The sequence below is a fragment of the Amphiura filiformis genome, chromosome 4, assembly GCF_039555335.1.
Source record: "Amphiura filiformis chromosome 4, Afil_fr2py, whole genome shotgun sequence".
NCBI lineage: Eukaryota > Metazoa > Echinodermata > Ophiuroidea > Amphilepidida > Amphiuridae > Amphiura > Amphiura filiformis.
In genome coordinates this window covers 44,534,445-44,548,219 of record NC_092631.1, presented here as the reverse complement: position 1 = coordinate 44,548,219, position 13,775 = coordinate 44,534,445, and the positions used below count along the sequence as shown (strand labels likewise).

Sequence of the window (13,775 nt, the reverse complement as noted above, 5' to 3'; positions counted from 1 at the left end):
AGAACGAAATTCCATTTTAGCTTCGCCCGCGTATTTGATGGTACATACCAGGGAGTTGGCAAACGCATTTGGAGTATTATATTGTCTTGTCCCATGTTTGAAGTCATTGTTGGCATTCTCGTCAAAATTTCCACATAAACCACACATCTTATCCTTGAATACCACCTTCGGTGCCATTATATACACACTGGAGTATCCATCATAATGTACCCCAAGACCTACACAAACAAACGTAGTCACATGAGAATGGTTTGATATTATGTGAATAAAAGTTGAAATGAACTGAGTTGAATTATTTGTATCGAGCAAGACATTCACAAAGGATGAACTGCAGATAACCACCCAAATAACATTTATATGACCCCATCAAGGATATTAGGATAATGTCGTGAAAAGGGAATTACGAGCGTATTATGATTTTTACATCCTGAAACAAACGTATAACTAGATATGCTGAGGTCCTATAAGACCAAGAAGTCCAGCAGTGACTTTGAAATGACCTCTAATGACTTTGAAATTACTTTGGACAACATTTAAACGGTTGTTTATACCGTTTAGTCATGAAAATATATGAACGGACCCCTACTTTATGCCATCAACATCGATATCGGTGATCAAAATTTGACATAATAGGAAGGTAACATTTTGTATCATGGCTGTAATCAACTGAAATATGGCAAATTAAGAATATAACCATTTAAAAGGTAAGTCAAGTAAAAGCAAGTCAACGGGCAGACGGCCGCTTCTCTGTTTACCTGTCTCTACCGTTTTTCTTTCTTTTCTTTTCTTTTTTTTTATTATAAAAAACTCTGTAATCATTATTTTATTTCATTTACACAGGAACTATCTTCGTGGAGAAAGGCCTACAAATCCTCATATTGATAATGTGTTGTGTATACATGCGCTTTGTATGCGATGAAGGGATTCCATTGATTTTCATTGTCTAAATCATTACTGAAAAATAGCTCCTTGATATTTTGCGGTTCAGTCTACAAATCATATACTTTTAAACCTCAATCACGATGCACTTATGGTCCACGGCCACACCACTCCACGCCATTCATAAATTCTGCCAGTCACATTTCCCCAATATGAAATTTTTTTAAAGTAAAATTTTAATTTTACTTCATTAAAGATTGGCGGAGGCGGGGTTCGAACTCACGGCGGCGGACTGCTTTGGACACACTATGAACCCAGCGCCTTAGACCACTCGGCCACTTGTCTTGTTGGAATTCATTCAATTGTTGGAAACTTATTTGAAGATATAATCGCAACTTCAACATAGGCCTACCACGTGACAAGCAAAGGCAGAAAACGTACCATATTTTGGAATTTTATTTGTCTAAAAACATTTATGTGTATTATTAGCGCTCAATTGTACCAGAGTAAAAACTCCGGACATACCTGCCTGTATTTGCCTTGTTTGCATGATTTTATATTAGGTCGGCGGGTAAGCATCATTAATTGATCTCGTACACTGGTATGTAATGTGTTTGTACTGTTTAACCCGCATGACTGCTCATATCCATAAGTACCAGACTTGAGTCCTGTTTATCAGGGACAGTCTGTGTAGCTCAGTAGTAGAGCGCTCGCCCGACAAGCGAGAGGTATGGGGTTCGAGTCCCCGCTCAGGCAGGTATATCCGGAGTTTTTACTCTGGTATATCTGCCTATGCATGTAATGTTTCCATTTGTAAATTCATGTTTAATTGTGCTTGTGTGCGATGCGGTATTCTTCTTTCCCCTGTATATTGATATATTAAGACTACGATTAAGCATCATTAATTTGATCTCGTGCGCTAGTTTGTAATGTTTCCATGTTTCCATGTTCCAGTGTATGATGCGTAGGCCTCTTCCCTTGATTGCATGATTATATTAGGCCGGCGGGTAAGCATCATTAATTGATCTCGTACACTGGTATGTAATGTGTTGTTTGTACTGTTTACCCCGCATGACTGCTCATATCCATAAGTACCAGACTTGAGTCCTGTTTATCAGGGACAGTCTGTGTAGCTCAGTGGTTAGAACGCTCGCCCGACAAGCGAGAGGTCTGGGGTTCGAGTCCCCGCACAGGCAGGTATGTCCGGAGTTTTTACTCTGGTATATCTGCCTATGCATGTAATGTTTCCATTTGTAAATTCATGTTTAATTGTGCTTGTGTGCGAGTCCCCGCACAGGCAGGTATGTCCGGAGTTTTTACTCTGGTATATCTGCCTATGCATGTAATGTTTCCATTTGTAAATTCATGTTTAATTGTGCTTGTGTGCGATGCGTAATTCTTCTTTCCCCTGTATAGCTCAATTGTTGTTAACTGCGTGTTTTATGCACAAAAATCCAAAAATAAGCATGATAACTGGGCGTCTATATGGACAATACATTACATCGATTTTGACACTTGCTTGTGTCTCAGTACATTTCCATGGTCAGTAAAATACTATAGACGAAAACCTACCGTTTCCTTGTATACACGTTCGATGTTTTGATCAAGTATGTGAATATTCGACATTAGACCCAAAATGTTTTTCAGGAAATAAAAGATTAGATTACCATAAAAACGAAACAGTAATCTTTGGTTGGGTCTAATGTAATATTCACATAGTTTTTTCAACGTTTTTTTTTCTATCCTTATTCTTGCTCAATTAAAAAAATATTTTGGCGTATATACAATTGAAATAAAATTCTCTGCCTCTTAAACGACATCAAATGTGCCACAATTGGGTATCACGAATCGTTATATATGATGTGCAGTTAATATTTATATTTTCTTTTATACAGAGAATGCTTCAGTTTTGACAGGAAAAATATTTTCTTGAAAACCCTCTCACTCGGTTATTTTAAAAAGGTAACCACGCTTCCCTAGAATGTACAATAAATTAGCATTAACATTTTTCTTATTCTAACAGCAAGCGTTTCTAGAATGTATTATGGCGAAATGTGGTGTAGTCCACGGCAAACCAGATTCGACCTTTGTGGCATTAAACCCAGTTAACAGGAAATTAATCAAGTAAATCGATTCAGTAACGCAAATAAGCTCATGCATTCGATCACTAACGGCAACCAGCTCGATCGATCACCCCAGCTGCAGCGTGTGTAAACTCTAATCTGCATAGAAGCTGTGCGTGAAATTATTGATTGGCTCCAAACAAAGGATTTGAACAGATGTCCTTCACCGTAATCATGGCGCAGTGCAGTCAATTCAATCAAATGTTGTCATCAACCTTTTTGATCGCAGTGCATTGATATGTGTATGAGACCAACGCTCTGCAGGGTCTATTGTTCTATTGTTTCCGATTAGAGCGCTGACATATTTGAAAATGTTGCCAATCAATATTCATGAGAGTGTACATTTAACGTCCAGTTTTCGAAATTGGGTGAGTTGTGTTTGGTAGGTGTGAAATACATCTGACTGGGAGTTTTAATTACGTAACGAATAAAAGCATTGACATCATCGAATGGCTGCCCAGTGCTGTTATGTGTTTAGTTATTATATAGGCCTAATAATGATTATTAAATGTATTCATCATTCCTTTCTTTTCCCTTCTCTTTACTTATTCTTTCCTAAGCCTACACTTTATCACTCACTCCCTCTCACTGTCCCCTCTCACCCTCCCTCTCTCATTCCCATCATTCCCATCATTTTCCTTATATTTCTATTTATTTACAGTTTGTCTTTATTATATCTTTTTATTTATCCCTTCCTCCAGCCCTCTCTCATTCTTCATATCCCCTCCTCCCTCATCCTCCCTCCTCCCCTCCCACGACTTCACACAGAGGTGAATCTGCCCCTCCCCAACCCCCTCCCCTCATTGGGTACGCCACTATTTCTATACCAATCTCTGCAGTCAGAAAGAAAGAAACGAACAAGAAAAAAGAAAAAAGTGAGAGAAAAATAAAATAAAATAGATGGAATGGCCCACATAGGGACTCGAACACGTACCAAAGTTTTCCAGTTCAAAACTGTAGTATTATATAGTCGAACGTGAGTCCAGCAGCGCGCTAACCGATTGAGCTACTGAGTTACTTGCGAAATCGATTGATCTCAAACTGACTATTATGGAATAGTGCATACCAGGCTCTTATGATAAACAATCTCATCACCGCTGTAAATGTCGGAGGTATCGATGGCGAAAAACCTCGATTTTTGCAAAAGTAGCTTAAATTTGGAGTGAAATTCGAATGGTAAAGGAATCGACAGACCTATGAGAAATAATGTAGGCAGTTAGAAATCAAAATTAACGTTCCACAATCCAGATATCGATAATGTAACATAACAGTGTTTTGTGGTACAAGATTCTCAAAAATTGTTCCCAAAAACGGAATTTAATCGGTACTGTATTTGGTTCTTCCCCATGGCAACATTATTTCTTTGGTCGATTTGTAGTACAATACAAAAAAGGAGAAAACAATCACTTGGCGTGGTTTTATACGGAGCGAATATTTGAAAAAAACTGCATGGAACGTGTTTTTGATCTTGTGAACATGGTGCGTAAAAATGATTTAAACGAAGGATTTTCAAACGGATTCTAAAAATTTGTATAAACACACAAAAATAATGTTAAGATACATCCATGCACCAACATTTGACTCACAGGGATATTTGATTGCTGAGAAAACGCGGTTTTAGAGAACAACTTTATACGTCTTTTATACGTTTTTTATACGTTTCTTCGTGTAACCTTAACCTTTAATGTTACGCAATATTGTCACATGACACGGGCACATGTCTGCGGGTAAAGATACTGCATGATAGAAAGGCGCATAAATATTCGAAGGGTCTATCCCTGAAGTTAATGGTCATTGACATGTAACCAATTCTTTGTATACCAGTGATATACCAGCTACAGTCAACATATAAAAAGAAGTATATTGTTAGGCGTAGACGCAATCATCAATGCGGGAAGTATAAAACCATAGTCGCCACTCGTGCACTTGTTTGAGTCCACGGGCATTCCAAAAACAGCCTTCAACCCTGAAATCAGAGGTCGGTTTTGGGTTGTTACATGCAAATACAAACTAAATATATCATGAAAAAACCCACCAAGAGGACTACGAGACTTATTCAGAGGCAATCTACATTCTGTTATTTACAAAAGCCGACGATCAAAGTGAAATTATAAAAGGAGCAAGACCAAATATCAACGTTAAATCACGGTAAGCCTAAAATCGCATCGAAAACGCCAAAATGCAGTCACAAAATTTATAATATTACTAAATCACCAAAACGAATTGTAACGTAGGTACAATGTATGCTGAAAAGAGTTGTATTAGCAATAACAAAGTATGTGCAAGAAGATTTGTCTTTGGCATGTCGCTTTTTTGAAATATCACCAAAAATATCAAATTTTGGAAAAACGCCCCAAAATTTAAAACAAACACGAACCTTCAAAAATAAATATATATTAACACTCGGCGGCCAAGTCACTACATGTCGCTGTGATTGGGGTAACTCGTTGCTTCCCTTCTCCAGATACCTGTACTTCAAGGTCGCTCATACCCCACGCCTTAATCACTCTTGAAAAATGTATTTCTTTTGTAGGCCTATTACTTTGTTTTGTGATGAAAATCGTGATGTTTTATTTCATCACGCTCTAAAACAAACGATTTATTATGCATTATTTTTGTTTTGTGATGAAAATCGTGATGTTTTATTTCATCACGCGCTAAACAATAATTATAAACTCCTCAACAAAAGTTTGGAAAGTTTTTTCAAGCATCTGTATCTCAAATAATTGGTGACATATCCATATCGTGTTGCATATCAATGGATAACTACAATACTCCCCTTTACAATGACACCTCGTTTGAAACAATAACATTTTTTTTACGGCTGAGTACACGCCTTGTGAAGGTAGTGGGGCCTCAAAAAGAATTTGCCAAATTGACCAGTATTCTGTGCAGCAAGCTGCAATCCCATATCTTCACAATCTGGGACCTAATGCAATCCTCCAAGATGACACCGCTCGCCCCACAGAGCCACGGTAGCCAACGACTACCTACAGAATATGAGAGTAGAGCCAAAATGGCTTGCCATCAGGCAGACTCGGGGGCCAGACCTCAACCCGATTGAACACTTGTGGGACTAGCTTGAATGACCTGCGACGAATCCTTGTTGAAGAATGGAATGCCATGCCACAGTAACGTGTAACCAGGTCGGTGAGCAGCATGAGGAGAAGGTGCCTGACTATTGTGGCTGCCTGTGGTTTTCCCACCAGTTATTGAGGTTAGTGGCTATCGTTGTTTGAGCACAGACTTTGGCAAATTCTGTTTGAGCCCCACTACATTCACAAGGGGTGTACTCAGCCGTGAAAAATGTTATTGTTTCAAATGGGGTGTCATTGTAAAAGGGAGTATTGTAGCTATCCATTGATATGCAACACGATATGAATATGTCACAAATAATTTGAGATACAGATGCTTGAAAAAACTTTCCAAACTTTTGTTGAGGAGTTTAGTTGTTACATGCATTTTAAGAAAAAAACAACAGTATGTTGTTTACAAAAAATGCAGAAAGTGATGATGATGATGATGTCTCCAAAAGTGTCCCGGTTTTTTTTTCTTGCCCTAAATCGTGCGTATCTATTAATTACGGTCCGTGCCTAGGTGATGCTGCTCTCATGACCAAATACGGCACTTCAATAATCAATAATCAATAATAAGTCCCACGACGACCTCCGCTAACTAGCTACAAACTTGGGTTATGGGCGCTGACTCTCATGTTCACTGTCACTTACTCATCAGCAAAGTGCGACCTTTTGTCAATCACCTACAGTACCCAATTTCGGCATACTATGTAACAAACTCATCATGATGATTGACAGAGAATACTTTAAATGCAGCCTGTACCGTTTTCTTGTACCGTTTTCAATAATGAGCGGTCCATTTACAAATATTTTCGGTCAAATCTGCATTCGATTAACACGGGGAGTTAGCTAGCTATGCCTTGCCCTCACTCATGTTTTTACCAAAGTGCGAATATTTCTGAACATCTAACCTAGCTGTAATTTTAGGCCATGTTAGAGAAATATATTTGCTAGAAGTTTGGAGAATACTTTAAATATTGGCCAGTTATTTTTTACACAGTGACGTTAACTAGGCAATTGCCTATACTTCTAACATACACTATTTGTAAAGGTCACACCTCAATGGTGAGAGCACTGTGTATTGTGTATAGGAAAACGGACAGTAACTGCAGTATGTTGCTTAATTTATTGTTGTTAATGAGATATATACGTTTTAAAAGGTGATGGTTTCAGCCCTCTTTACAACATGACTCAAGAACCACAAGACCTACAAAAGTATACCTGTGATATTTGAATTCTTCTGCACGCTCGCAATGAAATTATTAATGCAAAGCTCACTATCATTCGCAGGATGCTGTAAACGACCAAATCCTATCAGTTGGAAATAGTTGCTTACCATAATACAACGACTTTTATAGTCCGTATCCATAAGTTTAAGTAGCTTTTTAGGCTTTAACAAACTTTGGGAATAATGGGGCAGGAGGACTGGCTCAGCAATAAACCCCAATAAATGATCAAAGAATAATAAATGAATAATTCGACTTATTGACTGACACCAGACATGATTAAAACAAGTGCGGATTGTCCTGCCATGCCATGTAAGTTTTGCCTTAGACGCTTGCTACCAGTTATAGATTCCGGTACAGTATTTCAGCTTACAATTCTGATGTTTATAGATGGCGGATACCTTCTAAATACGCCAAAGATAATACGCCTATACTTACACGTCTGATATGCAAATTTGGACGTCTACGATGCAATCTTAGAACGATGCAATCTTAGAAGTCTATGATGCAATCTTAGACGTCTAAGATGCAATATTAATACGTCTAAGAATTTCGCGGTAGAATTAAATCAACGAATCATCTTAAGGGGAAGCTGCACCAGGATTGTTGTGAAATAGGGGTATTTTAGTCTTTTTCTGTTTTTTCTAAATTAAAAATCTATAGAATTTGGGCCTTTATTTGCTTTTTATTTGATTCAAATCGGACATTTGGTTCAGAAGTTGCAAGTAATCAAAGGGAACAACGTAACGCGAAAAAGTCGCGAATTGAATTCTGTCCTATACTAATACACGTAATGTATTTCTTATGTATTGTATTGTTTTCAAGGGGCGATATTTAAGGAATTTCCAGCTAAAAATTAATTTCTGAATAATGTAATATGTTTATTGTCTATAAAGAGTGCTAATAATTAGTATAAATGTTATTGTTGTCAGAAACATGATGATTTATAATATTTGATATGCATAATTGCTGCCTAATTAACATATTAAGTGTTTCTAGACTTAAAATGCCATTTTCTGCCAGATGTTGTTTCGCGTCATTTTTTACCTTGCGCGTCACTTTTCTTGGTAATGGTGTATCTGTTTGAGCTTATTTTTGGCAAGTATGTTGGACATACCTGTATCTAAATATTTATAGAAGGAAATTTTGGAAAACATCTGGTAACCATGGAAACGTCCCGTTTTTGTAAATTTACCGCCAAAATGCGCAAATTTACCAATTTTAATGCACCGTAGCGTAACCGTACAACCTTTTTTTGAAAATTCCCTCTATAAATTTTTTAATTAGACCTAAATTTGTCAAATAAAACAAATTTCAGAAAAAAATACCAAAGAACGACTGAGAAAAATGACGCGCAACGACATCATGTGAAAATCCAACATGGCCGCCGTTACCATGGCAACCGTTATAACGACGATCATTTTTTGGCTGGAATCGCTAAGTTTGATCAGCACACACATTCCCACCAATTTACAAGTGCACAGGTCAAATACTTTAGAAAATCGCTTTTTTCAGTGCAGCTTCCCCTTAAGCGTATTCAATTACACGTCTAAAATTGCATGTTAGTAGACGTGTAAGATCAGGTGTATTATCGTGGGCGAATTTAGAAGGTATCCGTCTATAGGTTAGTAGAAAGACTGCGGTTCAGGCACCCACATGGATTATCCTCGCCTGATTATGTGACGGAGCGAGATCGTTTATCTGGTCATATTAGAGAGTTTGCGAAATGATGTTCAGAAGCAGCAACTTCAACGTCTAGAAGAATATAGAGGATTATCTATTCAAAAACACTCTGCCATTAAAGCCTCTAAGTGAAGGCAAAAATCTATAGTGAGCAGTAAAATATGAACGAAGATACGTCAATTTAATAATCTTAGTTTCCATATTTCCTAATTAACTGCAAAAATACCTGTTATGCATTATTTAGTTAAAATATCAATTATTGCATATCTAATTTGGTTTAGATAAAAAACACATGATGTTGACAATTAGTATTTGAATTAGGTTAAAATATTTTTTGTTCCAATGTCAAGTTTGGTATACACTTTTGTGTGTGATCATGTGTACAGAAAATCAGTTTGCGAAATAGCTTTCAGTGAAAACTTCCACGGCGATGGGATTAAGTTCCCGTATAAAAGGCCTAAAGTACAGGGCGCTAGCTAGTATTGGTTTGGGATTTGTTTGCTACATTAGTGGAACCAACGTTTTTTGGCATCCTTACCTAAAAGGATAAAAAATTGCTTGGTTCCATTTTTTCTAAGCCCTGTTGTTCCCACAAGGGCTCGTTGTGTTGTAATGTATCTCAAATTATTGTTCCCCTCATCACATGAAATAAAATAGTCATATTTTTCCACGGTGAGGTCGAATAGGTCAAATGTCAAAACTTTCATACACAGAGGTCAACATTTAAAAATGGTCCGATTTCATCAAAACTGGTGTCAAATTACTCCCCTTAAGGGCTGGGGTATGAACATTTGGACTGTATTTTTATGGGACATTAGAGCACAGAGAGATCTACTGTTGACATATTTCTTTTTAAACAAATCCAATAAAAATGAAGATGTTAAACTCACATTTTAGTGACGTTTCACCACTACACTAGTGGTTTCCTCAGACTGGCAACTCATTGACAGTTGGTCAAAGATGCTGTTGAGTGAGTAGGCCCCCTCGTCCTTGTTTAGAGTGTCTTTTCTTTTCGGCGAATCCAGATGGCTTCTTTCAGCCATCTGGTGGTCTTGTCAGCTTCTCTATCGATGACTTTTGAGTCCTCCCAATTGATGGAATGGTTTGTCGAGGCAACATGATCGGTGATAGCTGACTTGTGAATGTATGTAATTGATGACTAGCGGCTGGCTTGTGTGTAGGGCTTAGTTTTAAATTTCTCCACCTGTTTAAAGACATTCACAAGTCAGCTATCATCGATCATGTTGCCTCGACAAACCATTCCATCAATTGGGAGGACTCAAAAGTCATCAATTGAGAAGCTGACAAGACCACCAGATGGCTGAAAGAAGCCATCTGGATTCGCCGAAAAGGAAAATACACCCTAAACAAGGACGAGGGGGCCTACTCACTCAACAACATCTTTGACCAACTCATCACGCCCTCTATAGTGGTTGCCTGTAAAAGGAAGCAGTCAGATGTGATGATTTGCCAGTCTGAGGAAACCACTAGTGTTGTGGTGAAACGTCACTAAAATGTGAGTTTAACATCTTCATTTTTATTGGATTTGTTTAAAAAGAAATATGTCAACAGTGAATTCTAACAATCCAAAATGAACTTGTTCAATGACAAAGAGATCTACTTTTCATGGTTGTTGTAATGTAGTTGTTGTTGCTATTTTGAGCTACATACACTAAGTACATGATTATCATTAGATGTAGAAAATTTACTTCGAGGACTGTTAGATATCAAACATTTATTAAATATCATATATTAATATTTTGTCATTAAATTTGTATTATATCGCGTATTTCAAAAATGAAAATTAGTTGATATCCTCGTGTTCATAATTCAATTCGACATATCTGATGTGCTCTCATTTCCCACGAAAATACTGTCCAAACGTTCATACCAGAGCCCTTAACAGTAGAAATCGCAAACATAATACACGTACGTCATTTACAATTTTGGTGCAATCTGTATTATCATGTTCCCCTTTAAATTTTATAATCGAGTGACGTCTGTCGAGAGGTATAATTTGAGACAAGGCACAATTTAATCGGTACAATTTGAAAATTTGGCCTAGAGTTATGATATATTTAACCTAATTTACTCTGTAAATCCTGAAATTTAGTGCATTATGACAATTGACTTTTATTTTCCTAGAAATGAGAGGAAAAATTTGAGGTAAAAATGATGGAACAAATTTTACACTTTGGCCCCATTACAACCTTTGGCTCCTCGTGGGAAACATAAGGGGAATAGAACAAATGGAACAAATTCTAATTATGTCATTTGAGGTGACAAATGCCAAAAATCATTGGTTCCACTAATGTAGCAAGACAAAATGCTCCTTTACTATATTTTTACTGGATAGAACAGTGTAGAATACTTCTTGAAGAGTACAGCAGGTGCATAATATTTCTAAATAATAACATGTCATAGGTTGCGCCTTTTTGCTTGTAATTCGAGAACGGTATGTCGCAGGTAGGTCAACTGTACATTTTCTTTTCTAAATCCGTGCAATTAGAGAAATAATTTGGTGTGCTTGTTAACCAGATTTGAACAAATTTGACCACTGTGTTGACATTTAAGCTTGAGTATGGCCAAAGTGCCGGGAATTATTTTTTGTTAACATCTTGAATGTGTTATAGCAATTCAAGACTACTGTCTGTCCAATTAATTTAGAGACTCCATTTTTATTAGGTCTGGGTGCTTAATCTCGCCGATAAAGTCTGCGGCGTGCCCGCAACCCAAGACGCAGACCCAAGCCGATGCGCCTATGCTGAGAAATAAAATACTGTTGCGATATGCACTAACAAAATGTGTGTCTGCTCGATGAAAAGCCATGTTCAGTCACCCGTTCATCGGCTTGATCGGCCCAACTCCTACATTTCTCGCAACCGTTTTATAACACTTGACAACAATAGCCTTACAAATTAGTGTCCTTGAGTGCGTTGATTCTTTGCCGGATTATATCGACTGATCCGCAAATTGCTCACGGTGAGTAAACTCAAGTACGTACTACAATAAACATTAATATACAGGTTTTGAGTAATGAATGGCAAACCGCAGAGCAAGAAGATGGCAAGATGTTGCGAACTCGATGCCCATAACTGCTCGCGAATTCGCAACCAGGTATATGGCTGCACTATATTAATTCATCGGCGTGCTGCGGCTTGAAACTGCAAGACGCAGTAGAGCCATCGAAATGCTGCGAGACGATGCAGAGGTAATCGGCGAGATTAAGCACCGGGTCCTTATTTATTTTAAAAAAATAGATGAGTTAGAAAAAAGTCCTGAAAGAAAGTGCCCTAGTGGACCTTGGACCTAACAAGATTTTAACACATAACACTATATACCCTATTCAAAAATAAAGATATATTAACAAATGAAGACCCGAGCGCAAGAAAACAGTAAGTCCACTTGGCCCCTTAACATGTATTCACTCAAGTTACGTATAGTTTCTTAGGGTTTTATAATGTTTACTACATGTTCCAGGGTGAAAACATCATGAAAGGTTGTGACATATTTGTTTTGGCTCCTGAACATGTATAAAATATTACCAAACTTTACGAAACTATACGCAACTTTAGTGCATATATATGTTGAGGGCCGGGGGCCAAGTGGACTTACGGCCTTCTTGCGCTTAGGTATTCAGATGCTATTATGGCGCAGAGAGACAACAACCTCTAAATAACCTGTGTACCATATTGATCGAAAAATGGGTTTCCTTATTCGTCTGTCACATCCACGGGACGTCTACCTTCAAAGGTAAATAATCCAACCGTCTAAATACGGCGCATCAAGACATTCTCTGTCTGGATAACATGCCTGTCGCCCTCAATACGTCTGGGCACAAATTTAAATAACAATACGCTATTTACATATGAATGCGGCTTCATGCTAATTTCTAGCGCCGCTTCCAGGCCTATTCCGTGGCAATACGATGAGTGCAGACAATGGTTAGTTTGACACATACCGTCGTTTTATCTTTTCAGTTTCTGTTTCCGTAACCGTGTCCGTTTTTGTAAGTCATTGTTATTCTGAAGTGGTAGTCTCCCAGGTGTGACCAATCTTTTATTCTAGCCGTTTGTTAGTTACTGAAAATTTGAAGCTCGTGAATTTCAGTTTTCGTTTTGGTAAGTTATATTGATTTTTTACATAAAACCTTGAGATGTGCGGTTGGGTGCTAATCTAGACAAAAGAAGAGTCTAAATTTTACGGTCCTAAATTCACGGGAAATTGTACGGCTTCAATTGACTTGTGTTTGGTGTATATGCACTTACGCCTAGACGTAAGTGTTTCGTAAAAATAGTCTTGCATTGAAATATATACTAACCATATTGCCAAGTTATAAGCAAAAGTCTTTCATATTGGCGATGAAACGAGCGTCTAAAATAGTCAAATATCTCCCAATGAGGCGCGTACAAGTGGTGATTTGGTAATCATGTTTTATATTGAAATGCAATACAAAAGAATTGCATTGGAGCAAAGATAATGCATTCTATTCATTCGTACCAATGGTAAGCTAATCTGATAAGTTGTTGGGTCTATATGCAAGGCTCGGGTTTATTTTCAATGTTTATTTTTGCAAAGCTTATTTTCAGTCATGGATCATACTGATACATTTTGCAACGGATGGAAAGGGAGGGAGGGAGGTAGGGAGGGAGGGAAATACTTGAAACTGAACTCGAGAGGAGAGAGTAGGGACTGGGGAGGGAGTGGGGAGACTGATCATGGGGGGGTAGGAAGCAAAATAGGGAGATAGACATTGATGGAAAGGCGACACTGTGGCCATGCACAAG

At 37.8% G+C, this 13,775-nt stretch overlaps 1 protein-coding gene across 1 annotated transcript in view; it reads right to left on the bottom strand.

Annotated features, from left to right (window-relative positions):
* The window catches only part of LOC140150210 (uncharacterized), a 186,253-nt gene that overhangs the window by 114,647 nt on the left and 57,831 nt on the right, over positions 1-13,775 (bottom strand). The window contains exon 8 of the mRNA XM_072172216.1: positions 49-218. Within this exon, the coding sequence (XP_072028317.1) occupies positions 49-218 (170 nt within the window). The remainder of the gene's footprint in view (positions 1-48; positions 219-13,775) is intronic.